General features: G+C 49.3%; 1 protein-coding gene across 1 annotated transcript in view; it reads right to left on the reverse strand.

Moving 5' to 3' along the window:
* Window positions 1-24369, reverse strand: part of LOC148773215 (anosmin-1-like) — a 228181-nt gene extending 203812 nt beyond the window's left edge. Inside the window, exon 1 of the mRNA XM_088833792.1 lies at window positions 24088-24369. Coding sequence (XP_088689918.1) covers window positions 24088-24294 — 207 coding nt within the window. The 5' untranslated portion in view covers window positions 24295-24369. The remainder of the gene's footprint in view (window positions 1-24087) is intronic.
* Between the last annotated feature and the right edge of the window lie 1368 nt (window positions 24370-25737).

A 25737-nucleotide genomic window follows, 5' to 3' on the forward strand; every position in this document is an offset into this window, starting at 1 on the left:
ACAATAATCAATAAAGCTGGGTCTATACATTCATGGGCATGGATGTCTGTTTCATTGTGTACAGACGTTTTCATCCTATTTGAACAAATGCCGAGGAGTAAGGGTATGTTTTGTTTTGTAAGAAACTGCCTGCCCCATTTTGCGTTCCCGGCAGCAAAAAGGGAGCGTTCCTGGTGCTCCATCTCTTCAGCATCATCTGATGTCGTCAGTCTCCCAGATTACGGCCACTCTAACGGGCGTGTGCCGGTATCTCGCTGTTGGAATCTGTCATTTTCCTGATGACATGCGACGTGGGGCCTCTTTTTCATATGCTTCTTTGCCATCTGTCATCTGTCTGTTTTCTTTGGTAAAGTGTCTGTTGCTGTCTGTGATTCCTTGGTTAGATCAAGTTGTTTAAATTCCCTTGCACTGCCCTCACTTCACAGACCAGCCTGTGAAGGACTTGAGGGCTTCCCAGTATTCATTTTTGCATCCCAAGCCCTTCAGCACCAGGGCCTTGCTCATCTTAACAACAGCAGCCAAGACTTCTGCAGAGCTGAGGATTGCTACGTGTGAGGTTCTGACCCAAGTGAATAGTGTGGCATCATACCAGGGTCCAAAGAGGCAGTGTTACCATGGCCACCACTTTACAGGCAACATACTTGAAATAAAGAGTACATGGAGGGCTTCCCTGGTGGCTCAGTGGATGAGAATCCGCCCACCAGTGCAGGAGACACAGGTTTGATCCATGCTCCAGGAAGATCCCACATGCTGCAGAGCAACTAAGCCCAAGCACCGAAACTACTGCATCTGTGCTCTAGAGCCTGGTAGCCACAACCATTGAGTCCACACATCCTAGAGCCCGTGTTCTGCAACAAGAGAAGCCACAGAAATGGCTGCACACGGCAACTAGAGAGGAGCCCCTGATCACCTCAATTAGAGAAAAAGCCATGTAACAATTAAGAACCAGAACAGCCAAAAATAAATTTTTTAAAAAAAGCATGTAAGAAGGCTCAGAGACAAAAGGGTTTTTGAAAAAGGCAAAGAGTTTACTTGCAAAGAAGTCATAAGGGAATCAGACTTTAGGACCCACTCACCAAATTTTAAAAACACAGTGGATATTGAAAGGAAAAGATGCTCTATGATCAACTTCACATTAGCCTGCTCAAGGCTGGAAAAAAGCTCAATTTTCTTACAGGCTATCACATCCACATATGCCATGACCCATCTCCAGAATCATCACCGCTGAGGAGAGACATACAGCTGTTTGCATTCAGGAGAATGAACTGCTATAGAATGGGAGCCAAGCATTTTTTCTAATTGTACTTTGTAGAAACAAGTACCTCATGCTTTCCTAGAATCTCAAATGGAGACAGAAATGAGCACCTTTCCAAACTCCCAAGTTATAAGGGAAAAGTGAAAAAGTCACTCAGTCGTGTCCACCTCTTTGTGACCTCATGGACTATACCATCTGTGGAATTCTCCAGGCCAGGATACTGGAGTGGGTAGTATCTTTCTCCAGGGGAATCTTCCCAACCCAGGGATTGAACCCAGGTCTCACGCACTGCAGGCGGGTTCTGTACCAGCTGAGCCACCAGGGAAGTCCAAGAATACTGGAGTGGGTAGCCTATCCCTTCTCCAGCGGATCTTCCTGACCCAGGAATTGAACCAGGGTCTCTTGCATTGCAGTTGGATTTTTTACTAACTGAGCTATCAGGGAAGCCTAAGTGAAAAAGAACGTTGTTACTGCAATTGATCTACTGGCTCAGGTATCTAAGTTTACCCTTTCAAAGAAGATGACTGTATATGTCATCAGAGACTCATATGTATACATTTCGATATGGATGTACATGTCTGAATACAGATACTGAACTAGACACACGTTGATTGAACTATACCAGTGGTTTCCAACAGGGGTGACTTTACCCTCGGGCACAGACTGTAATGTCCGGAGATATTCATGTGTGTGTATATGTGAGTGTTATGATTGGGGGTGGGAGGAAAGCTACTGGGATCTATTGGGTAAAGACCAGCGGGTTGCTCAGTGGTAAAGAATCCATCTGCCAATACAGGAGATGCACTAGACACAAGTTTGATTCCTGGGTCGGAAAGATCCCCCGAAGGAGGAAATGACAACCCACCCTGGTATGTTTGCCTGGGAAATCCCATGGACAGAGGAGCCTCATGGGCTACAGTCCATGGGGTCCCAAACAGTCAGACACGACTAAGCACGCATGCTGGGTGATGCTGAACAGCCAAGAATGCACAGGACAAGCCTCATAACACAGAATAATCTGGCCCCCAAGATCAACAGTGTCAAGGCTGAGAAATCATGAACTAGACACTCTTGGGTAATACACATACAGACATAGATATGAAAAAAAAAATTGGGGCCCTAATTTCATACAGTTGTTCAAAAAGGAAGAAAAAAAACCTCCTCATTTTTTTTGTAAAATTGTGGAGTAACAAATGAGATCAGAGTACACAAGTCTTGCCCAAGAAAAACAGGTTTAAAATATTATACAAGTCCATGGCCTCTGAAAAACAGAAAGATCAAAATACAAATGGAGATCTGTTCTCATGGAACCTCACCTCTACATGTTTTGTTTTTTTTTTCTGGTGATAGTTAACAAATAAATATATCCTGCACAGAAGTTAATTTTTTTTTTTTTTTAATTTCTTTGCAGCTGTGAAGACATTATCTCATAGCTCCGGATACGAAAACGTGGAAACAACAACAGAAAATGTTCCCTACTTTCTTTCAGATTCTGGCCCAATGGGAAAAATCACTTCCCAGATGTTGGCCATTTCTGGAATGATCAGCGAATGGGTTTGGCTGTGCGGCTTTCAAAACGGGACAGCCAAGTGTCAAAATAAAGGAAGGAGACGAAGAGAGAAGCGGGGTGACAGGGAGGGAGAGAAGATGCATTTCTAGTCAAAGATGCCTCGGGGATATTCGCCAAACCCCTACCGCAGGCCTATCTATGTCTAAAAGAGGAAGAAAGAAACTGGGATACCTATTTTAGGTTTTAAAGGCAAAGTTTCAGTTCTAAATGGCTATGATAGCCCAAAACATGGGAGAAAATCATTAGAAGCCAAGTAAGTGCCCACCTTCAACCAATGACTATCTTTAATTGTGGCGAGCATCTTGAGTGATGCTCTGCAGTTTCTTCCAACAGAAGAAATTTAAAAGAATTGCAGTTACTGATACATCTCAATGGCAACCGGCAGCTCACCGTTTCTGAAAGCCATCAGTAACTTCTACACATACTCGGCACTGTTATCATTAATAAACTTCCACTCCAGAAAGTGAGCTCCAAGCTGGGATATTCTAGAGGAGATCAGTCCTGGGTGTCCACTGGAAGGACTGATGCTAAAGCTGAAACTCCAATACTTTGGCCAATACATGCGACGAGTTGACTCACTGGAAAAGACTCTGATGCTGGGAGGGATTGGGGGTGGGAGGAGAAGGGGACGACAGAGAATGAGATGTGTGCATGGCATCACCGACTCGATGGAGATGAGTTTGAGTGAACTCTGGGAGTTGGTGATGGACAGGGAGGCCTGGTGTGCTGTGATTCATGGGGTCGCAAAGAGTCGGACATGACTGAGCGACTGAACTGAACTGATAGCCTGTAACTTTACCCCTATTTGACTCATCCATATGGGAAGGCTGCTGAGCAAGAACAGATGACCACAGACGCCTGGGTGTGGGGAAAGGGGGGTTTCTGATCCTGGTTTCACACCAGCTTTGTCCTCTGTGGTGAGCAAAACCCTCTTCATTGGGGGAATGGCCCTCAAGGGAAGGACCGACTTCAGTAAGCAGGGGCAAAGTAAGGAGTCCCATCATGATGTGTAAAGTGTGGAAATCTGAGTGTCTCAACAGAATTGTTTGTACAGAGATTTCTCAGGGAATAGGGTCACAATTCCAAATGTGGGGATGTGGCTGATGAAGATGGGAAGATGGGGATGATGAGATGATGCTGGTAATGATGCTGGAGATGGTGGTTATGATCATGATGAGAGCGATGCTGGTGGTGGTATTACGGTCATGATGGCAATGCTGGTGATGGAGCTGATGGTGGTTATGATGACAATGATGGTAGTGATGACGGTCATGTCGGTGGTGATGATGATGGTACTGATAATAGGGGTTGTCAGCTCAGCTCAGTTCAGTGGCTCAGTCGTGTCCGACTCTCCGCGACCCCATGAATCACAGCACACCAGGCCTTCCTGTCCATCACCAACTCCCGGAGTTTACCCAAACTCATGTCCACAGAGTCGGTGATGCCATCCAGCCATCTCACTCTCATTCGTCCCCTTCTCCTCCCGCCCCCAACCTTTCCCAGCATCAGAGTCTTTTCCAGTGAGTCCACTCTTCGCATGAGGTGGCCAAAGTATTGGGGTTTCAGCTTTAGCATCTGTCCTTCCAGTGAACACCCAGGATTGATCTCCTTTAGGATGGACTGGTTGGATCTCCTTGCAGTCCAAGGGACTCGCAAGAGTCTTCTCCAGCACCACAGTTCAAAAGCATCCATTCTTTGGCGATCAGCTTTCTTCACAGTCCAACTCTCACATCCATACATGACCACGGGAAAAACCATAGCCTTGACTAGACGGACCTTGGTTGGCAAAGTAATGTCTCTGCTTTTTAATATACTGTCAAGGTTGGTCATAACTTTCCTTAAAGGAGTAAGCGTCTTTTAATTTCATGACAGCAATCAGCATCTGCAGTTATTTTGGAGCCCAAAAAAATAAAGTCTGACACTGTTTCCACTGTTTCCCCATCTATTTCCCATGAAGTGATGGGACCAGATGCCATGATCTTTGTTTTCTGAATGTTGAGCTTCAAGCCAACCTTTTCACTCTCCTCTTTCACTTTCATCAAGAGGCTTTTGAGTTCCTCTTCACTTTCTGCCATAAGGGTAGTGTCATCTGCATGTCTGAGGTTACTGATATTCCACCCGGCAATCTTGATTCCAGCTTGTGCTTCTTCCAGCCCAGCGTTCCTCATGATGTACTCTGCATAGAAGTTAAATAAGCAAGGTTGTGGTGGTGGTGATAATGATGGTGGTGGTTCTGATGATGATGATGATGATGATGATGGGCTGTGGTGATAATGATGGTGGTGGTTCTGATGATGATGATGGGGGTGTGGTGATAATGATGGTGGTGGTTCTGATGATGATGATGATGATGATGGGGTGTGGTGATAATGATGGTGGTCGTTCAGATGATGATGATGATGATGATGGGGTGTGGTGATAATGATGGTGGTGGTTCTGATGATGATGATGATGGGGTGTGGTGATAATGATGGTGGTCGTTCAGATGATGATCATGATGATGATGGGGTGGTGATAATGATGGTGGTGATTCTGATGATGATGATGATGGGGTGGTGATAATGATGGTGGTGGTTCAGATGATGATCATGATGATGATGGGGTGTGGTGATAATGATGGTGGGGGTTCTGATGATGATGATGGGGTGTGGTGATAATGATGGTGGTGGTTCTGATGATGATGATGATGGGCTGTGGTGATAATGATGGTGGGGGTTCAGATGATGGGGATGATGATGATGGGGTGTGGTGATAATGATGGTGGTGGTTCTGATGATGATGATGATGGGCTGTGGTGATAATGATGGTGGTGGTTCTGATGATGATGATGATGATGGAATGTGGTGATAATGATGGTGGTGGTTCTGATGATGATGATGGGGATGATGATGGGCTGTGGTGATAATGATGGTGGTGGTTCTGATGATGATGATGATGATGATGATGGGGATGATTATGGGGTGTGGTGTTAATGATGGTGGGGTTCCTGATGATCATGATGATGATGGGCTGTGGTGATAATGATGGTGGGGGTTCTGATGATGATGATGATGTTGATAGGGGTGTGGTGATAATGATGGTTGGGGTTCTGATGATGATGATGATGATGGGGATGATGATGGGGTGTGGTGTTAATGATGGTTGGGGTTCTGATGATGAGGATGATGATGGGGATGATGATGGGGTGTGGTGTTAATGATGGTTGGGGTTCTGATGATGATGATGATGATGGGCTGTGGTGATAATGATGGTGGTGGTTCTGATGATCATGATCATGGAGATGATGATGGGCTGTGGTGATAATGATGGTGGTGGTTCTGATGATCATGATCATGGAGATGATGATGGGCTGTGGTGATAATGATGGTGGGGGTTCTGATGATGATGATGATGATGGGCTGTGGTGATAATGATGGTGGTGGTTCTGATGATGATGATGATGATGATGGGGTTGTATTGATAATGATGGTGGTGGTTCTGATGATGATGATGATGATGGAATGTGGTGATAATGATGGTGGTGGTTCTGATGATGATGATGATGATGATGGGGTTGTATTGATAATGATGGTGGTGGTTCTGATGATGATGATGATGATGATGGGCTGTGGTGATAATGATGGTGGGGGTTCTGATGATCATGATCATGGAGATGATGATGGGCTGTGGTGATAATGATGGTGGGGGTTCTGATGATGGGGATGATGGGGTGTGGTGATAATGATGGTGGGGGTTCTGATGATGATGATGATGATGGGCTGTGGTGATAATGATGGTGGTGGTTCTGATGATGATGATGATGATGATGGGGTTGTATTGATAATGATGGTGGTGGTTCTGATGATGATGATGATGATGATGGGGTTGTATTGATAATGATGGTGGTGGTTCTGATGATGATGATGATGATGGAATGTGGTGATAATGATGGTGGTGGTTCTGATGATGATGATGATGATGATGGGGTTGTATTGATAATGATGGTGGTGGTTCTGATGATGATGATGATGATGATGGGCTGTGGTGATAATGATGGTGGGGGTTCTGATGATCATGATCATGGAGATGATGATGGGCTGTGGTGATAATGATGGTGGTGGTTCTTGATAATGATTGTGGGAATGATGATGGGGTGTGGTGATAATGATGGCAGTGGTTCTGATGATGATGATGATGATGATGATGGGGCTGTGGTGATAATGATGGTGGTGGTTCTTGATAATGATTGTGGGAATGATGATGGGGTGTGGTGATAATGATGGCAGTGGTTCTGATGATGATGATGATGATGATGATGATGATGGGCTGTGGTGATAATGATGGCAGTGGTTCTGATGATGATGATGATGACGATGATGATGATGGGCTGTGGTGATAATGACGGTGGTGGTTCTGATGATGATGATGATGGACTGTGGTGATAATGACGGTGGTGGTTCTGATGATGATGATGATGATGGGGATGATGATGGGGTGTGGTGATAATGATGGCAGTGGTTCTGATGATGATGATGATGATGATGATGATGGGCTGTGGTGATAATGACGGTGGTGGTTCTGATGATGATGATGATGATGATGGGGCTGTGGTGATAATGATGGTGGTGGTTCTTGATGATGATTGTGGGAATGATGATGGGCTGTGGTGATAATGATGGCAGTCGTTCTGATGATGATGATGATGATGATGATGATGATGGGCTGTGGTGATAATGACGGTGGTGGTTCTGATGATGATGATGATGGACTGTGGTGATAATGATGGTGGTGGTTCTGATGATGATGATGATGATGGACTGTGGTGATAATGATGGCAGTGGTTCTGATGATGATGATGATGATGATGGGCTGTGGTGATAATGATGGTGGTGATTCTTGATAATGATTGTGGGAATGATGATGGGCTGTGGTGATAATGATGGTGGTGGTTCTGATGATGATGATGATGGGGCTGTGGTGATAATGATGGTGCTGGTTCTTGATAATGATTGTGGGGATGATGATGGGGTGTGGTGATAATGATGGCAGTGGTTCTGATGATGATGATGATGATGATGGGCTGTGGTGATAATGATGGTGGTTGTTCAGATGATGATCATGATGATGATAGGGTGTGCTGATAATGATGGTGGTGGTTCTGATGATGATGATGATGGGGCTGTGGTGATAATGATGGTGCTGGTTCTTGATAATGATTGTGGGGATGATGATGGGGTGTGGTGATAATGATGGCAGTGGTTCTGATGATGATGATGATGATGATGATGGGCTGTGGTGATAATGATGGTGGTGGTTCAGATGATGATCATGATGATGATAGGGTGTGGTGATAATGATGGTGGTGGTTCTGATGATGATGATGATGGGCTGTGGTGATAATGGTGGTGGTGGTTCTGATGATGATGATGATGATGATGGGCTGTGGTGATAATGATGGTGGTGGTTCTTGATAATGATTGTGGGAATGATGATGGGGTGTGGTGATAATGATGGCAGTGGTTCTGATGATGATGATGATGATGATGATGATGATGGGCTGTGGTGATAATGACGGTGGTGGTTCTGATGATGATGGGGATGATGATGGGGTGTGGTGATAATGATGGCAGTGGTTCTGATGATGATGATGATGATGATGATGATGGACTGTGGTGATAATGATGGTGGTGGTTCTGATGATGATGATGATGGGGTTTTGATGGTGATAATGATGGCAGTGGTTCTGATGATGATGATGATGATGGGCTGTGGTGATAATGATGGTGGTGATTCTTGATAATGATGGTGGTGGCAGTGATGACGGTGATGATTGCTATGATGATGATGATGATAGTGCGGGTGGGGGGGATGATAATGATGGTGCTGGTAGTGTGATGGCCATGATGGTGGCGGTGGTGGTTATGATGATGATGCAAATGATTATGATGAAGGTGGTGCTGATTCCCTCACAATTGGAAATGGTCCTGGTATTCGCATCCTGCAGGGCTCTGTTCAACTGTTGGAAAGGAACCTAATGATCCAGAGATGCCAGTTTCCTTCCATTAACTGGTGGAAAGCAAGCTAATCATCCAGGGATGCCAGATTCCTTGGCATCAACTGGTGGAAAGCAAGCTAATGATCTAGGGAGGCCAGTTTCCTTGGCATGCTTGCTTTTTTATAAGAGCACTGAAAAACCTTATCCAGGGGCTACGGTGGCAAATCATTTGTACGATGTGAGTCCTCTTCAAAATCTCTCTCTCTCACTGTTCTAGGTTTGTCAATTTTGCTTCCAGTCCACAAAGTACAAGAAACACTATTCATTCATTCCTCTAGTGCCAGCATTTAAAAACAAGGGCTGACACATCTATAAGACTACCAACTGCCATCTCTCTCTCGATTATGTCTTCCCAGACAATGAAACAAGACTTGATAAACTGACATCGGAGGGACCGTTTCTCTGAAGCCAAGAAGGACACCGTAAGTAATTGGCAAAAATCACATTTAACCTGGAACCTTTACTTTTCGTCTACATTTACAATTTCTTGACTGTTTTGGTCTTTCTTTGAGAGAAGCTCTCGGTCACCTCCCAAGAATGTGCCCCCTCTGTCTTGTTGTTGGATAAGAAGAACGTCACTTGCATTGGAGGGAGAGGGGAAGAACAAAATCCTGTGCTGTGTTTCAGAGATATGAATTATTAACGCATTGGAACAGTTCAGTGGGATGAAAAAAATGTGCAGGCTCGGAACACAAGATGGAAAAAAGAGCTGTAAATTGCTTACATACATGAATTCCCAACACTTCTGTGGTCCCCAGCAGTGGCATGATTAATGACATTTTTGGAAGGTGATGGATTGCTTTGCAAAATTAATGTTTCTAGCTTCATTAAAAGGACTCTGTTTTACATTTGCACTTATGGACTTATAAAACTGTCACTTCTTTGGCTATCATCAGAAATGAGCTATGAAATTTTAAAGGTCATCAGTGATGGTTAGAATATGGACTGAGAGGGGGGGAAGGTGCATTTTTGTTCTCTGAAGGTTCTTTCAGATCCTGCATGTGCCAATAGGACCTTCCACTTCCCGAAAGTGAAGATGCTGATCACCAGCCATGATATGACTCTTTCCTGCGGAGAAAGCCTATCTCCTTTATCTTTCAAAGAAAGAAGGTACCAGGGAATACGAAATTACATATTTTGAGGTCACTCTAATAGAGTGTCATTTTCTCCAGTTGGCAGGGTATTAATCACTTGGAGACCAAAATGCTTACTAAATGATGGAAGCTACAATTTAAAATGAAAGGATAAATAGCATGTGAATGAAGAGTTGTATATTAGTGTTTTTCCCCGCTCTTGATGAGCCATTGTTCCTCAGGTTCCCCTGAGGATAGATTGTTGGACTTTGGGGGTGGTTACAGAATCCCATGTCATCACCATTTTCTTTTCACGAGCAGCCTTGAGAATTTTCTACATTGTTTCTCAGAATTCCTTATTGTCTAACATTTATGTATTACAGGGAAGCTGAAAAGAATGATCAAGTGTAACCACACACATGCACCATTCAAAACAAAAATGAAAAGCAAGCAAGGGGGCATATGCCAGGTCTTGGAAGTAGCTGTTCACATACCTACAAGCTACCATCATCACTGGCAAATACTCCGAATATGTCCTGTTACAGAACAGCAACAGCAGCCAAGAATGAAGGTCAAGGCTGAAGTCCTGAGACCTCTGGGATTCCCTGGCAACAAACTCATCCTCTATGACATCAAGAGGTCCAGCTGTTCATGAAACATTTCTGCGAGGATCATACTACTTCTCTACTATTTGGCTAGACAAGGGAAATTCTGGGTGGATCTACACAAACTCAGGACTTCCCAGGTGGTGTCAGTGGTAAAGAACCCACCTGCCAATGCAGGAGACATAAGAGCCACGGGTTCGATCCCTGGGTTGGGAAGATCCCCTGGAGAAGAAAATGGCAACCCACTCCAGTATCCTTGCCTGGAGAATCCCACAGACAGAGGAACCTGGAAAGCTACAGTCCATGGGGTTGCAAAGAGTCAGATATGACTGAAGCGACTTAACATACATGCACACAAACTCAATTTATAAGGGAAAAGTCTTCATCTAAGAAATTACGACTGTCTGCCAAATGGCTGTATAAAGATTTAAAAGATGATTAATGATTATAATACTTTCTTCACTTTCCACAACTGTCCGCATAAATGTCTATCAGGCTTTCTCCCTAGTAGAAAAGAATTCTTCTGTGGGCGGGAATCAAGAGACACTTAGGCTGGGTCACCAGAATCTAAGCTACTTGAATGATAACTGTGTGTGACAGATTTGTGTTGGCTGGAAGAACTGGGGTAGACTAGGGCACAGGGGATCTTGTTGCTGGAGTGATATTTTAAACGTATCTTTTTCTTCTCTCACACCAACAATCTTTCACTTCAATACTTCATGATGCGATCGTGGTTCCAGGAGGCAATGATCCCATGTCCCCCAAACTCAGTGACCCCTGATGATATTACAGCTGACATGATAACTTTCTCTTCTCTCACTGTTAACATGTTGAGGAGTGGGTCGTTTAGTATGAACGTCTGGCAATGTGACAATTAGGGCGTGAGTTTCTGCCATGAAGCCTTGGTTATCTCACCTTCCGATGGCTTCGGTTGTCTCATCTATCAAAAGAATGCTCCCAACCTCAAAAGAGTTGCTGTGAAGGTCAAAGAGAGATTTTATGTGAAACTATCTTGAAATGTGAAGTCGAGTGGGACTTAGAGAGCATCACTACGAACAAAGCTAATGGAGGTGATGGAATTCCAGTTGAGCTATTTCAAATCCTGAAAAAAAGTGCTGCACTCAATAGGCCAGCAAATTTGGAAAACTCAGCAGTGGCCACGGGACTGGAAAAGGTCAGTCTTCATTCCAATCCCAAAGAAAGGCAATGCCAAAGAATGCTCAAACTACCGCACAATTGCACTCATCTCACACGCTAGTAAAGTCATGCTCAAAATTCTCCAAGCCAGGCTTCAGCAATATGTGAACATTGAACTTTCAGATGTTTAAGCAGGTTTTAGAAAAGGCAGAGGCACCAGAGATCAAATTGCCAACATCCGCTGGATCATCAAAAAAGCAAAAGAGTTCCAGAAAAACATCTATTTCTGCTTCATTGACTATGCCAAAGCCTTTGACTATGTGGATCACAATAAACTGTGGAACATTCTGAAAGAGATGGGAATACCAGACCACCTGACCTGCCTCTTGAGAAACCTGTATGCAGGTCAGGAAGCAACAGTTAGAACTGGACATGAAACAACAGAATGGTTCCAAATAGGAAAAGGAGTACGTCAAGGCTGTATATTGTCACCCTGCTTATTTAACTTCTATGCAGAGTACATCATGAGGAACGCTGGGCTGGAAGAAGCACAAGCTGGAATCAAGATTGCTGGCAGAAATATCAATAACCTCAGATATGCAGATGACACCACCCTTATGGCAGAAAGTGAAGAGGAATTCAAAAGCCTCTTGATGAAAGTGAAAGAGGAGAGTGAAAAAGTTGGCTTGAAGCTCAACATTCAGAAAACAAAGATCATGGCATATGGTCCCATCACTTCATGGGAAATAGATGGGGAAACAGTGTCAGACTTTTTTTTTGGGGGGGCTCCAAAATCACTGCAGATGCTGATTGCAGCCATGAAGTTAAAAGACGCTTACTCCTTGGAAGGAAAGTTATGACCAACCTTGATAATATAATAAAAAGCAGAGACATTACTTTGCCAACCAAGGTCCATCTAGTCAAGGCTATGGTTTTTCCCGTGGTCATGTATGGATGTGAGAGTTGGACTGTGAAGAAGGCTGAGTGCCGAAGAATTGATGCTTTTGAACTGTGGTGTTTTAGAAGACTCTTGAGAGTCCCTTGGACTGCAAGGAGATCCAGCCAGTCCATTCTAAAGGAGATCCATCCTGGGTGTTCATTGGAAGGACTGATGCTAAAGCTGAAACTCCAATATTTTGGCCACTTCATGCGACGAGTTGACTCACTGGAAAAGACTCTGATGCTGGGAGGGATTGGGGGTAGGAGGAGACGGGGACGACAGAGAATGCGATGGCTGGATGGCATCACCGACTCGATGGACATGAGTTTGAGTGAACTCCGGGAGTTGATGATGGACAGGGAGGCCTGGCGTGCTGTGATTCATGGGGTTGCGGAGAGTCGGACACGACTGAGCGACTGAACTGAACTCTGTCAACACCAAGACTGCACAGAAAACAATGAACGCCAAATAACTTTCTAACCTGTGGCTCGGTCGTTCAGCAGAGATTCTGCTTTGGGTCCAGCCCCACCAGTTCAGAACTGGAATTCTACTGTAAGCCAAAGCGTGACCCCAGGGAGAGGGGAAAGGCAGTCCTTTCTTTTTGATGCTCAGCTGGGGCTTTTTCTCAGGGGGTGCTGGCAAGGATCTCCAGAGAGACCAGCTCAATAGCCTAAGGGCAATTGGTGGTGGAGCCCGAGGTTCAACCAGATCAGCAAGAACCAGGAAGACATTGCCAAGTGTGATGACTTGCTCTCAACCTGTCCTGCAGAACAAAGGACTTGCGCTTTGTAACAGCTCTCACCAAAAGTCCCCAACGCCTGGCTGCTGGCTGGGCAGGCTGACGCTGTATCCTGTCGATGACAAGCCGCCAAGAGGCCCCCAGCAGGCAGACTGCACTCCCGCAGGATTCTGCATTGACTCACGTTGGCTCTTCTACATTGGAAGAGTCCGCAGTGGCTGTGCTCAGCGTGTATCATCTCCCTTGGGGAACGTCCACTCAAGCAACAGGACCTCTCCTCTGAGATCTCACACGAATAACTCTCCCTAGCACCTCCCTGGTGGACTGCCGTGGTCTGTTTACAGGTTTAGTTCTTATGCTGCTGCTGCTAAGTCACTTCAGTCGTGTCCGACTCTGTGCGACCCCATAGACGGCAGCCGACCAGGCTCCGCCGTCCCTGGGATTCTCTAGGCAAGAACACCGGAGTGGGTTGCCATTTCCTTCTCCAATGTGTGAAAGTGAAAAGTGAAAGTGAAGTCGCTCAGTCGTGTCCGACCCTTAGCGACCCCACGGACTGCAGCCCACCAGGCTCCTCTGTCCATGCGATTTTCCAGGCAAGAGTGCTGGAGTGGCTTGCCATTGCCTTCTCCGCTTAGTTCTCATACCAGATTCTAAATCCCTGAGGATTTTACAGCCTCATCTCTGAAATTGCAACAATCCATTGATAACAGCTGAAATAAATGGAAGTGATTAAAGTGACGTGCTTTTTTATTTTCTTTTTTTGTAAAAGGGAGAAAGCGATCTAGCACCTATGGTCTGAAATGTACATGAAAATGAGCCATAGACACATCAATAACTCTTCACTTGTTGGCTCTCAGGGATGACCACTTTTATCCAACCATCTGTCCCAGCGTTGGGGAGATGCCTCAGCTCACCACTTTGAAACCATGTGCATGTAAAGTCTTTTAAAGATATGGAGGGGACTCTGGGTCTCTGGTGGCTCAGCGGTAAAGAATCGGCCTGCCAATGCAAGACATGCACGTTCGATCCCTGGGTCGGGAAGATCTTGGAGAGGGGCATGGCAGCCCACTGCAGTATTCTTGCCTGGAGAATCCCATGGGCAGAGCAGCCTGGCAGACTACAGTCCATGGAGTCGCAAAGAGTGGGACGTGACGGAGTGACTAAACAACAACAATGAGGTCGTGGGGGGACGTGGCCCCCTTGGTCGCTCGCGGAGTAAATCCAGAGCTGCCTAATATCTGAACTAACTGGTCTTCCTTGCCATCTTCCCAGAGCTGCCAGGGGCACCGAGGTTAATGATGTCCCCTGATGCTAACTACTGTCCACCTCTCATACACTGCTTCAAGCTGGCTTCATAGTAGTCATCCCTTGAGGACTGTGGGTTTCCGGGACCCCCGTGGGTATCCAAATCTGCGGACACTCAAGTCTCATACACAGTGGCAGAGTACAGCTGGCTCTCTGTCTGCAGATGGCAGAACCAGCACACACAGTGCCGACTCTACATTTATGTGTGTGTGTGTGTGTGTGTGTGTGTGTGTATTTCACACAGGCAGTGAAGAAGCATGATATGCTTATGTATTAGGATCAAGATTTTAACGTTTCCACTGAAATCATCAGGAAAGAAAAACAAGAACAAAGACCAGAAAATGTCCAGAGTGCTTCCTGATCTAGAAAGATTATTATTTTTAACTTGCATTAACTGTTATTACGGAGAAGGCAATGGCAAGCCACTCCAGTACTCTTGCCTGGAAAATCCCAAGGATGGAGGAGCCTGGTAGGTTGCAGTCCGTGGGGTCGCTAAGGGTCAGACACGACTGAGCGACTTCACTTTCACTTTTCACTTTCACACATTGGAGAAGGAAATGGCAACCCACTCCAGTGTTCTTGCCTGGAGAATCCCAGGAACGGGGGAGCCTGGTGGGCTTCCATCTGTGGGGTCACACAGAGTCGGACACAACTGAAGTGACTTAGCAGCAGCAGCAGCAACTGCTATTATTATTATTTTTTTTTGAAAGGGGAGAGTGGGTTACAAAACAGAAATAGACTCACAGACTTAGAAACCAAACTTACAGTTACCAAAGAGGAAAAGGGTGGGGGGAGATAAATAGGAGTTTGGAACTAACATGTTCACACTATATATAAAATAGGTAACTAACAAGGAGGTACTGTACAGCACAAGGGATTCTTCTCAATACTCCGTAATGACCTACATGGGTAAAGAATCGGAAAGGTAACACACCATTGTAAGTCAAGTATGCAAAAGTTGCTCAGTTGTGTCCAACCCTTTGCGACCCCATGGACTATACAGTCCATGGAATTCTCCAGGCCAGAATCCTGGAGTGGGTAGCTGTTCCCTTCTCCAGGGGATCTTCCTGACCCAGGGATCGAACCCAGGTCTCCTGCATTGCAGGCGGATTCTTTACGAGCTGAGCCAAGCAGACTTCAAGTACACTGAGCTGAGTCAGGTATACTTCAATCTAAAATAAACATTAAATAAATAAAGGGGATAGTGGGGAAAAGTCTGAACTGAGAGTTGTAAAAGCTGGTTCATATTTTTCCTTCTACGGTCTATTATCTGTACGTGATTGAATGAATCATTCCGATAAGAATCAAGCTGTGTAACCTGCAGGAGGAAGGGGCTGAATTAGAAGAGGTACCTGAAGGGAGGTGTCTGAGGCTGGGTTTCCTGGAGGCGGAGGCTGAAAGGGGGGCTCTGAGTGAACGTGATGGATGGGGGAAGCTCTCAGTGGAAGGGGAGGGAAGGACAGAGGTGAAGCAGACATGCCATCTCGGGGAGAGCCCAAAGAAGCCTGGCCCCATGCAAGGCTGCAGAGCATAAACTGAACCAGAGCTCATCCCAGCAAGAGGGCAGGCCTCCCGGATCCCCCCTCCCCCAATGGTGAGCCAATGACCATGATTTGGCTTCATCAAGGAAGGACGATGCGCTACCCTGCTGGCAAGACGGTGCCCGGGGGCTAAAGGTCAGTCTCCAAGGGGGAGCAGCTGTAAGCTATTAGCAGCTGATCCAGGGCGGCGAACTGGGGGCCAGAAGGTCACCAACAGCATCTCCTGAGATGGGATAGGCAGCTACGCCCCACGTCCATGGCTTCAGGGAAGCCAAAGGAAACTGCACATTCTCCTTAGACGGATGTTGCAAAAAATAACTGCAAGGTTGACAATATCCGTTTTATCGGTCTGCTTCGGTAAAGTCGGTGACCTCACGCTGATCTGAACTTGGAAGGACTTATGGATATCTTTGATTAATGGGAAGAGCAAAAACTAGGTCACACTTAATAAATGCCATATGTTGACAGACAACCAGACTTTCAGAATATGGAGTCCAGGGTGCGTGCAAAAGAAATGTGGAAAGGAGGCTTACTTCAGAACTCTCAGTCGGGGCTTGGTGCTCAGACATGGCACCAACAGTGCTCAGAGTTATGGAATTATTTGACAAAGCATCCCAACAGCTCAGTTCAGTTCTGTCGCTCAGTCGTGTCCAACTCTTTGCCAGCCCATGAACTGCAGCACGCCAGGCCTCCCTGTCCATCAGCAACTCCCGGAGTTCACTCAAACTCATGTCCACCAAGTCGGTGATGCCATCCACCCGTCTCATCCTCTGTTGTCCCCGTCTCCTCCCTCCCTCAATCTTTCCCAGCATCAGGGTCTTTCCCAATGAGTCAGCTCTTTGCACCAGGTGGCCAAAGGATTGGAGTTTCAGCGTCACCATCAGTCTTTTCCAATGAACACCCAGGACTGATCTCCTTTAGGATGGACTGGTTGGATCTCCTTGCAGTTCAAGGGACGCTCAAGAGTCCAACACCACAGTTCAAAGCATCGATTCTTCGGCACTCAGCTTTCTTTATAGTCCAACTCTCACATCCATACATGACCACGGGAAAAACCATAGCCTTGACTAGATGGACCAGCATACGTTATTTCCCCCAGTACTACCGTTCAGATACCAAACATCTGTCAATAATGCAGATAGGCTTCACTGATCATCTTCCCAAGCCCAACCCTCAAAACTGTTTAAGAGTCAGATTTCTGGAAAGCAATGGCCAAGTCACATGTAGGGACTTCTCCACTTCTGAGTTAATACAAGCGGTGCCCACTGACAGTGTTATAAGTTTCTTTACCTAGCCTGAAAGTTGTATGCCCATTCACTGAAACACACCAAGGGGGGTTCAGGATGGGGGACACATGTACACCCAATGCTGAGTCATGTCAATATATGGCAAAACCCACTACAATACTGTAAAGTAATAAGCCTCCAATTAAAATAAATTGGCTTCCCTGGTGGCTCAGAGGTTAAAGCGTCTGCCTCCAATGCGGAAGACCCGGGTTCGATCCCTGGGTCGGGAAGATCCCCTGGAGAAGGAAATGGTAACCCACTCCAGTATTCTTGCCTGGAGAATCCCATGGACGGAGAAGCCTGGTAGGCTACCGTCCACGGGGTCGCAAAGAGTCGGACACGACTGAGTGACTTTACTTACTTACTTTACTAAAAATAAATAAATCACGTTCAATGAGAAACACTTTATTAGAAGCAAGAAAATTTGCCACACATAACCTAATGTTTGGGCTTCCCCAGTGGTAAACAATCTGCCTGCTAATGCAGGAGACCCAAGAGACGCAAGGTTCGATCCCTGGGTCTGCGGTGGGGGAGGAAACTGCAACCCACTCCAGTATTCTTGCCTGGAAAATCCCATGGACAGACAAGTCCAGGGAGCTACAGTCCATGGAGTTGCAAAACTGAGAGGCCGAGCATGCAGGCTGACAACCTAATGTTTAGTTTGGGTCAAAGTTAGAAATTCTTGGAGACACAGCTCCAGCGACCCAGACCAGGAAATATGAAGGTGAAACGTGAGGATGGCCTTTCTTCCCAGAGACTTTCTAGCATGTCACTTCGATCTCAGCGAAGGCCCAGCAGACACACTAAGAATTGAGCATATTCACCGCAAGATTGTTGCTTCAAAACTCCGTCAGCCTGGGGCTGATTGGTGGCTGCCGAAGGCTTCCGATGCGCTAATTGTTTGCTTACTTTTTCTGAGAGCAGAGGCTAGTCCTCTACACGGAATGAGCTAATCACCAGCTCCATTCTCTCTTCTGCCAAAACAAACAGCTTCCAATTACTGCTAGAAGAAAGCCTCTGATCTCTAATCAGTTACCTAAACCAGGCTCTCAGTGGTACTTGGAAGAGTGAATAATGTCCCATTAAGCAAGAATCTCTTCGCGCTAATAAAATCCTAGAGCCCTAGGACCAAGGTCGCCAGCAACCTGCTATTTATCTTCCAAGACTCCACCCACTTCCCCCCATCAGGTCCCGAAAGCCAATCCCAAAAGAAACAGACTCGCTCAGACTCTTTTTCTTCCAATCGGGCTATTTTTCCTCAAGCCCTAGTCTACTGTGCCTCCTTTGAGAATACCCAGGCATAGGAACAGCAGGTTGCAGGTCTGCTAATATTCAGGGAGCCTCTGAGGTTCAGCTCTATCACGGCCATAACGCACAGAACCTGCAGAGACAGGCGGGGTGGCCACCAGGAATGTCCCAGCACAAGGGAGGAAGTCACTCCGCAGGGTACATGAGATTCCCTAAAAAGACACAGAGCTTCTCTCAGGCTAAGGGTCCCTCTTCTTTAATCTTCCAGTGAAGGAAGCTCCAATACTTAGGCTACCTACTGGGAAGAGCCGACTCACTGGAAAAGACCCTGATGCTGGGAAAGATTGAAGGCAGGAGGAGAAGGGGACGACAGAGGATGAGATGGCTGGATGGCATCACTGACTCGATGGACATGAGTTTGGGTAAACTCCAGGAGTTGGTGATGGATACGGAGGCCTGGCGTGCTGCAGTCCACGGGGTCTCAAAGAATCGGACACGACTGAGCGGCTGAACAGAACAGAGAAAATGAGTGCAGGGCCAGGGTACTCCCAAGTGAACATGTCACTTATCACATCTCTGAACACTAAGGACAGCCTATGAGTAATCCCCAGGACAAGTGGGCGTAACTTCAAGTTGTTCAAGCCACTTCCAGGGCTTGAACAACCCAAACCAGGGCCAGCCCCAGGGACACAGATCCGGGCACGTGGGTCAAGCTCAGAAACAGCCCTGCAGCTTGGGGGGTGACCGCGCCAAGACCACCCTACTGGAATTCTCAGTGAGCTCGTCTCTGAGTCTGCATTTTGCAATGTGGAATCTGCTGGGATGCTGAAGCGCGTTCTGGAGATCTCCGCAGGCGTGATGCCTCTCACATCCCTCTCCTCTCCAGCGAAGGTTCTGAGCTGCCTAATGCTGTGGGGCCCCCTGGAGCCCCGGTCCTCCCCAACCTCTCCCTGCCTGCCCCCCGCCAAAGTACTGTCACACTCTGCCCCCTGCAACAACCTGAGAGCGGACACAAGCACGCTTTGAAGTGCCCACAGTTTAGTGGCAGCTGTGCCCATCCCACTCTGGGAGCTGCACGCTGTGTTTGTGGATGACCAGCCAGAGGCCACAACGCCACAGGAATGAGCCTGTCGCCCATTCCTGGGGCAGGCACCTAACTGCCTCTGGTAAGGGGGTCTGAGCACCCTTGGAGGGGGCTGCCCATCCGCTGTGGGTGGAGCAGGAAGAAGTGGGGAGATCCCTGGCTCGACTTCCTGCAGTCGCGCAGTCACGTACGACTCTTTGGTTACTGTAGTAGGCTCCTCCGCCCATGGAGTTTTCCAGGCAAGAGTACTGGAGTGGGTTGCCATTTCCTTCTCCAGAGGAACTTCCCAGTCTGAGGATCGAACCTGGGTCTCCCATATGGCAGGCAGGCAGACGGTTTACCCACTGGTTTAGCCACCAGGAAAGCCTAACTTCCAGAAAGTGAAAGGGGAAGTGGCTCAGTTGTGTCCAGCTCTTTGCAACCCCACAGAATATACAGTCCATGAAATTCTCCAGGCCTGAATAGTGGAGCGGGTACCCTTTTCCTTCTCCAGGGGCTCTTCCCAACCCAGGGATCGAATCCAGGTCTCCTGCTTTGCAGGTGGATTCTTTACCAACTGAGCTATGATCTAGCTAAAATAAGGTCCAACGTGTTGGCCCAGCAGCTGGTAAGAAAGGACACCAGGCGAGCGCCATGCCTGAGCAAGTGTGCGTGCTCGTCAGATCCTGGGTATCCATGATGGTCTACAAACATCCTGCGAGATTCCCTTGTGGGGCGCCCATTGGGCACACCCCCACACAGGGCACTTTGGTAGGTGGGCTACCCTGGTGACTCAGACAGTAAAGAATCTGCCGGCAACGTGGGAGACCCGGATTTGATCCCTGGGTCGGGAAGATCCCCTGGAGGAGGGCAATGGCAACCCACTCCAGTATTCGTGCCTGGAGAATCCCATGGACAGAGGAGCCTGGCAGGGCTACAGTCCATGGGGTCACAAAGAGTCAGATACTGTTGAGTGACTAACACTACCTCTGCCTCCTTCCCACCTTTCTGAGTGTGGCCCCAGCTTGGCCCTCGAGGGACGAGCCAGGAAATCCAAGCTCTGTACTGCTGGTAATTCCAAGTGAAAACTCTGATGTTTGGGTGTAACACAGGCATTGCCCAAGAGAAAGATGAACAGTGAAATCCACGCGAATGACTTCATCTTTAAATTATTCCTTACCGAGAACAGCGCTGGAGAGCAAATTTGAAACACCACGGAGAAGCCAAGAGAGAAGGGTCACAGGAGAAAGAACAAGTTTGATAGTTTAGCTCCTTCCACAACACTTCCTACTCTTTAGTAACAGACAGCACGTTTCTATGTGGCCCCGGGGCCAGAAAAAAAAGGCAGCCGGTTCTGAAGTAATCAACCCACTAACCTTGGAAGAAAAGCTATGACCAAACTAGACAGCATATTAAAAAGCAGACATTGCTTTGCCGACAAAGGTCTGTCTAGCGAAAGCTATGGTTTTTCCAGTAGCCATGTATGGATGTGAGAGTTGGTCTATAAAGAAAGCTGAGCATCGAAGAATTGATGCTTTTGAACGCTGGTGTCGGAAAAGACTCTTGAGAGTCCCTTGGGCTGCAAGGAGATCCAACCAGTCCATCCTAAAGGAAATCAGTCCTGAATATTCATTGGAAGGACGGATGCTAAAGCTGAAGCTTCAATCCTTTGGCCACCTGATGCGAAGAACTGACTCATTGGAAAAGACCCTGATACTGGGAAAGATTGAGGGCAGGAGGAGAAGGGGACGACAGAGGATGAGATGGTTGGAGGGCATCTCCGACTCAATGGACATGAGTCTGAGCAAGCTCCGGGAGTTGGTGATGGACAGGGAAGCCTGGCGTGCTGCAGTCCATGAGGTCGCAAAGAGTCGGACGTGACTGAGCAACTGAACCGAACTGAACTGAGAGTCCACAGGCTTGTCTGGCCTCAAGGCTGCAGGCGAACCTTCCTCTACCCTCACAAGCAGGCCAGGATGGACCCACACGGGAGAAACTGTGAAACACTACCTGCAGCAGACACAGCCTTCCTCTCCGGTTTATTTGCACAAGTGCGTGGGTGGCTAGGGTATCCCTGATAGAAGGCACTGTTCCAAAACCTTTCTCCAGCCCAGCCTTTCCCACCAGTTCACAATTCCCACCTGCCCTTGCCCCTGCCTGATACCTCAGCATCCTTCCAATCATTTAAAGAGGGGAGGGACGGGGAAGCTTGAGGTTTTATAAGGAGCGTGCGCCTCTGTCTTTTCAAATCTTAAGAAAGCTTAATCCCTGCAATTTAGATAAATCAGATAGGCATTATCAGGTTAGGGTTAACCCTCCAAGAATGGCTTTGCAGTTGATTGCAGAAACAGCAGTTATTAAGTCCTAACTGAGTAATTTGCAGCTTAGTTCACCCCCCACCCCAGCTAATTAAAATGTAATCAGGATTGTCTGGCAATGTGTATTCTGTCAGCAGTTTTTTTCTTCCGAAGAGAAATCATGCCAAGAGACCACAAGAAAAGCCTTTCACGGGAATTGGCTTGATCTGCACTGTTTCTTTAGGCGGCTGAAACTGTAAAACAAATAAATTACAGCGACTGACAGTTCAATTTAAAGAAGGAAGGAAGGGAAGAAGAAAAAGAAAAGATAGTCTTTCTCCTTGGGAACAGGATGCTGTTTTACGTCGTTGTTTGAACAACAGGGTGGCACTGCCTCAGAAGAGCGACCGCAGGGCAGGGCAGGGAGGCAAGAAACCGGGTGGCTGGGAGGGACCCTCTCCAGGGTGTCCGCGGAATTTCAGCACAAGAGACCACACCCCCTCGGTCCCTTCCCTGAAGACCAAGGAGGATCGCGGAGTTCTCTGAAACCTACGGACGCCGCTTCTCTGTGAACACGCAGAACCGCGCGCACTCGAGCGCGTGGAGACTTGGCCAGCGGGTTCACTCTCTGCACATCCCAACTTTTAGCTCTCCGTGGGCCATTCCGGGCAAGGTTTCATTAGCTCTCTCACGCCAGAATGAACGGGGCTTAAAGGCTTCGGAGATTCGTCCCAAACTCCACGGTCACTACGATGGCCCTCATCGCAGCTTAGGGCCCGGGGACCCTTGGAAGGCCCCCTTTGACCCCGCGCAAGCGCGAGGGGCGCCTCGTTTATTTCAGAGGGGCTCGGCTTAGAAACCCATCAAGGAGCCGCGCGGCCCCTTTCTGGGAGCAGCGGTTTTCCCTGCGGCCAGAAGTTGGGATCTTGTAACAGGTGAACGACTACAAGAGGAGACGGCTAGGGCGAGAAGCGAGCACACAAGAGGAATTAGGTTATACGCGTGAATTGCAGAGTGCGCGCGCTCGGATCAGCTGGAGACCGCGGCTGCGAGACGCGCCTGGGGCCGGCTCGGGAGCGGTTCCCGGGAGCCCATCGCCACCCAGGGGCCCTGAGTCACTCCCCGCTGTGGCTCCCCCCAGTATCCCAGCCATCTACTGGCATCAAGCGTCCTGTCCCCTGACCCTTCTACGCACCCACACGCGCCCCTCTACCCCCAAGTCGGCAGAACCTACGAGGGTTGGAAGAGATACTGGCCCCCGGAGTCCTCTCGGAACATGCGAACTCGGCGCCTCCGAGTCCCTTATCCGTTGCCATCTCTTCCCTTAGTCTCCACGCCATTCTCTGGCGACACCTGGAAGCTCTGGGGCTCCGAATTGGGGCGGCAGAGTCACCGGCAGTAACCAGCACCACCACCCGCCCCCCACGCAAACTCGCTGGAAGGCACGACCCCTGCCTGAGGCTCCAAGGGTGCACCGCGAGCTCTCGGCCCGCCGAGTGCGAAAGCAAAGCTCAACAGAGACAAAAAAAAAGTCTCGGCCGGCGGGCACCTGCGGCGCCGGGGCTGGTCGCGCGGGGTCCCCGGGTGCAGCGGAGCGCGAGCCTCGCTCGCTCTGCAAGCGGCGCGGAGGGCCCGGAGCGCCCGGGGACTTTAAGGGGAGACCGGCCACCGGCCCGCAGTCCCGCGGCGGAGGTCCCGGGGCAACTCACAAGCCCACAGCCTACCCGACTCCATCGTCGGAAGCCACTCCGTTCCCGAAGGAAAGCGCCTTTTGGGTTTCCCCGGGGAAGCAGGGAGTTAGGTCGGGAGCCGTCGAGGGGCTGCAAAGGGGGGATCGCCCACCGCCCCCTACTCCCCGAAGATACAACGCACCCCGCGCGTAAAGCTGGACGGACCCCGGCTGGCTGCCGCTGAGCGAGAAGTTTGAGCGGCGAGGCTGGAAGGCGCGCGCCCCGCAGCTGCAGGGGCGCACCCGGGCGCGCGGCGGTGCGTACCTGGAAGTGCTGGAAGAAGGCGGAGATGCGCGTGATCTGCAGGCTGAGGCACCTGGAGGCGCAGCGGGCGCGCTGGACGCTCCCGGCCGCCAGCGACTCATCCAAGCGCCGGGCAGCGGCCGCGCCGGAGCCGGCCGCCAGGCAGCCCCCGGAGGCCGCCAGCCAGAGGCAGAGGGTCAGGGCCGCGCCGGGCGCCGCGGCCGCCATGGCTGCGGGTCGGAGGGCGCGCGGGCGCCGGGCGCTGGCCGAGGCTCCCCGCTCCGCGCCGCCGCCGGAGACCGCGCGGCCGCCGCGACTCGGCTGGCAAAGTTCAACCCGGCCACTCCCGCCGCGCGCCCTCCCCCGGCCCCGCCTCCGGGGGGCGGAGCGAGGGTGACAGGCGGCCGCGCCATTGGCTGCGAGCAAAGTGAGTGACGGCGGTGGGCGGGGCGCGCCGAGGCCCGTGGGCAGGTCCAAGGGACCCAGCCGCGCGCCCGCCTGCGGAGCGCCCGCCGTGCGCCCCTCTCCTGGGGGTCCGCTCCCCCGCACGCCGCCTGCGCTCCCTGCTGCACCCCCCCAGCACCCCCTCGCCAATCGGGCGTCAACAGCAGGCCCCGGGCCTGGGTGTCAAGTGCTGGCCTGGGCTTCAGGGCCTGGGACCCCACGTGGACGTGACAACAGCTTAAGGATAGACGAAAGCGCCCCCCCCCCGCCCCCCGAACTTGTGGGCTTCCATCCCTGCTTCCGACTCCAGTGGTCCCAGGTCCTACTCATATGCTTTGGAGTATTGGGATGTTCCCTTTTTCGAGGAGCGGAAAGAAGGGGATGGACAGAACTGCGCTGGGCGCAATAAGAGGAGACAGGCAGGGACGTTTGACCCCCCCTTCCCCCAGATCTCCCCATCCTCCCCCGCCTCCCCCGTTCCTTCTTTCCTCATCCTTTGCTGCTTGCTTCCTTTCCTGTCTCCTTCCCTCTCTTCTTCAACTGCGTCCATTGAGACCTTTCACTAGGCCTTTCCTTCCCTCTTAACGAGCATCCATCACCTGAAAATCCATCCAGGCAGGTCGCTAGGAACATTTATGGAGGAGAAGGGGTCGACAGAGGAGGAGATGGTTGGATGGCATCACCGACTCAACGAACGTGAGTTTCAGCCAGCTCCGGGAGCTGGTGATGGCCAGGGAGGCCGGGTGGGCTGCCCTCCGTGGGGCTGCCCGCAAAGATTCGGACACGACTCACACCTCATCTCCGCAGGTGTCTGTTCCAGCAAGGCCTTGCCTGGCCAGCACGGGGGGCCTATTCAAGACAGTAGTCTTTTCTGAACCCTGCTCCTCTTTGCCCCCAAGTCTTTTGATTTGGCCCTTTGAGTAGCAAGACAGCCACCCCGTCACATCCTGTAATCTGGCCTGGAGAATCCCCAGGGACGGAGGAGCCTGGCGGGCTACAGTCTGTGGGGTCACGAAGAGTCGCACACGACTGAGCAACCAGGCACAGCACACCACACCTCTTGTCATCTTTTCCCACTTACCAGCCACGCTCTCTGTCCAGAGGTGGACGTGCTGCATTGTCTGGACTACACCCCCTCCCTGACAAAGCTCTGTATTTCCCAGAGCTCCACGGGGAAGGGACATTGCTCCAGCCCTCTGCAGGTAGGAGACCCCACAGACAGCCGGG

The sequence above is a fragment of the Moschus berezovskii genome, chromosome X (assembly GCF_049115385.1).
Source record: "Moschus berezovskii isolate FMDL1 chromosome X, NW_MosBer_1.0, whole genome shotgun sequence".
In the NCBI taxonomy this organism is placed as follows: domain Eukaryota; kingdom Metazoa; phylum Chordata; class Mammalia; order Artiodactyla; family Moschidae; genus Moschus; species Moschus berezovskii.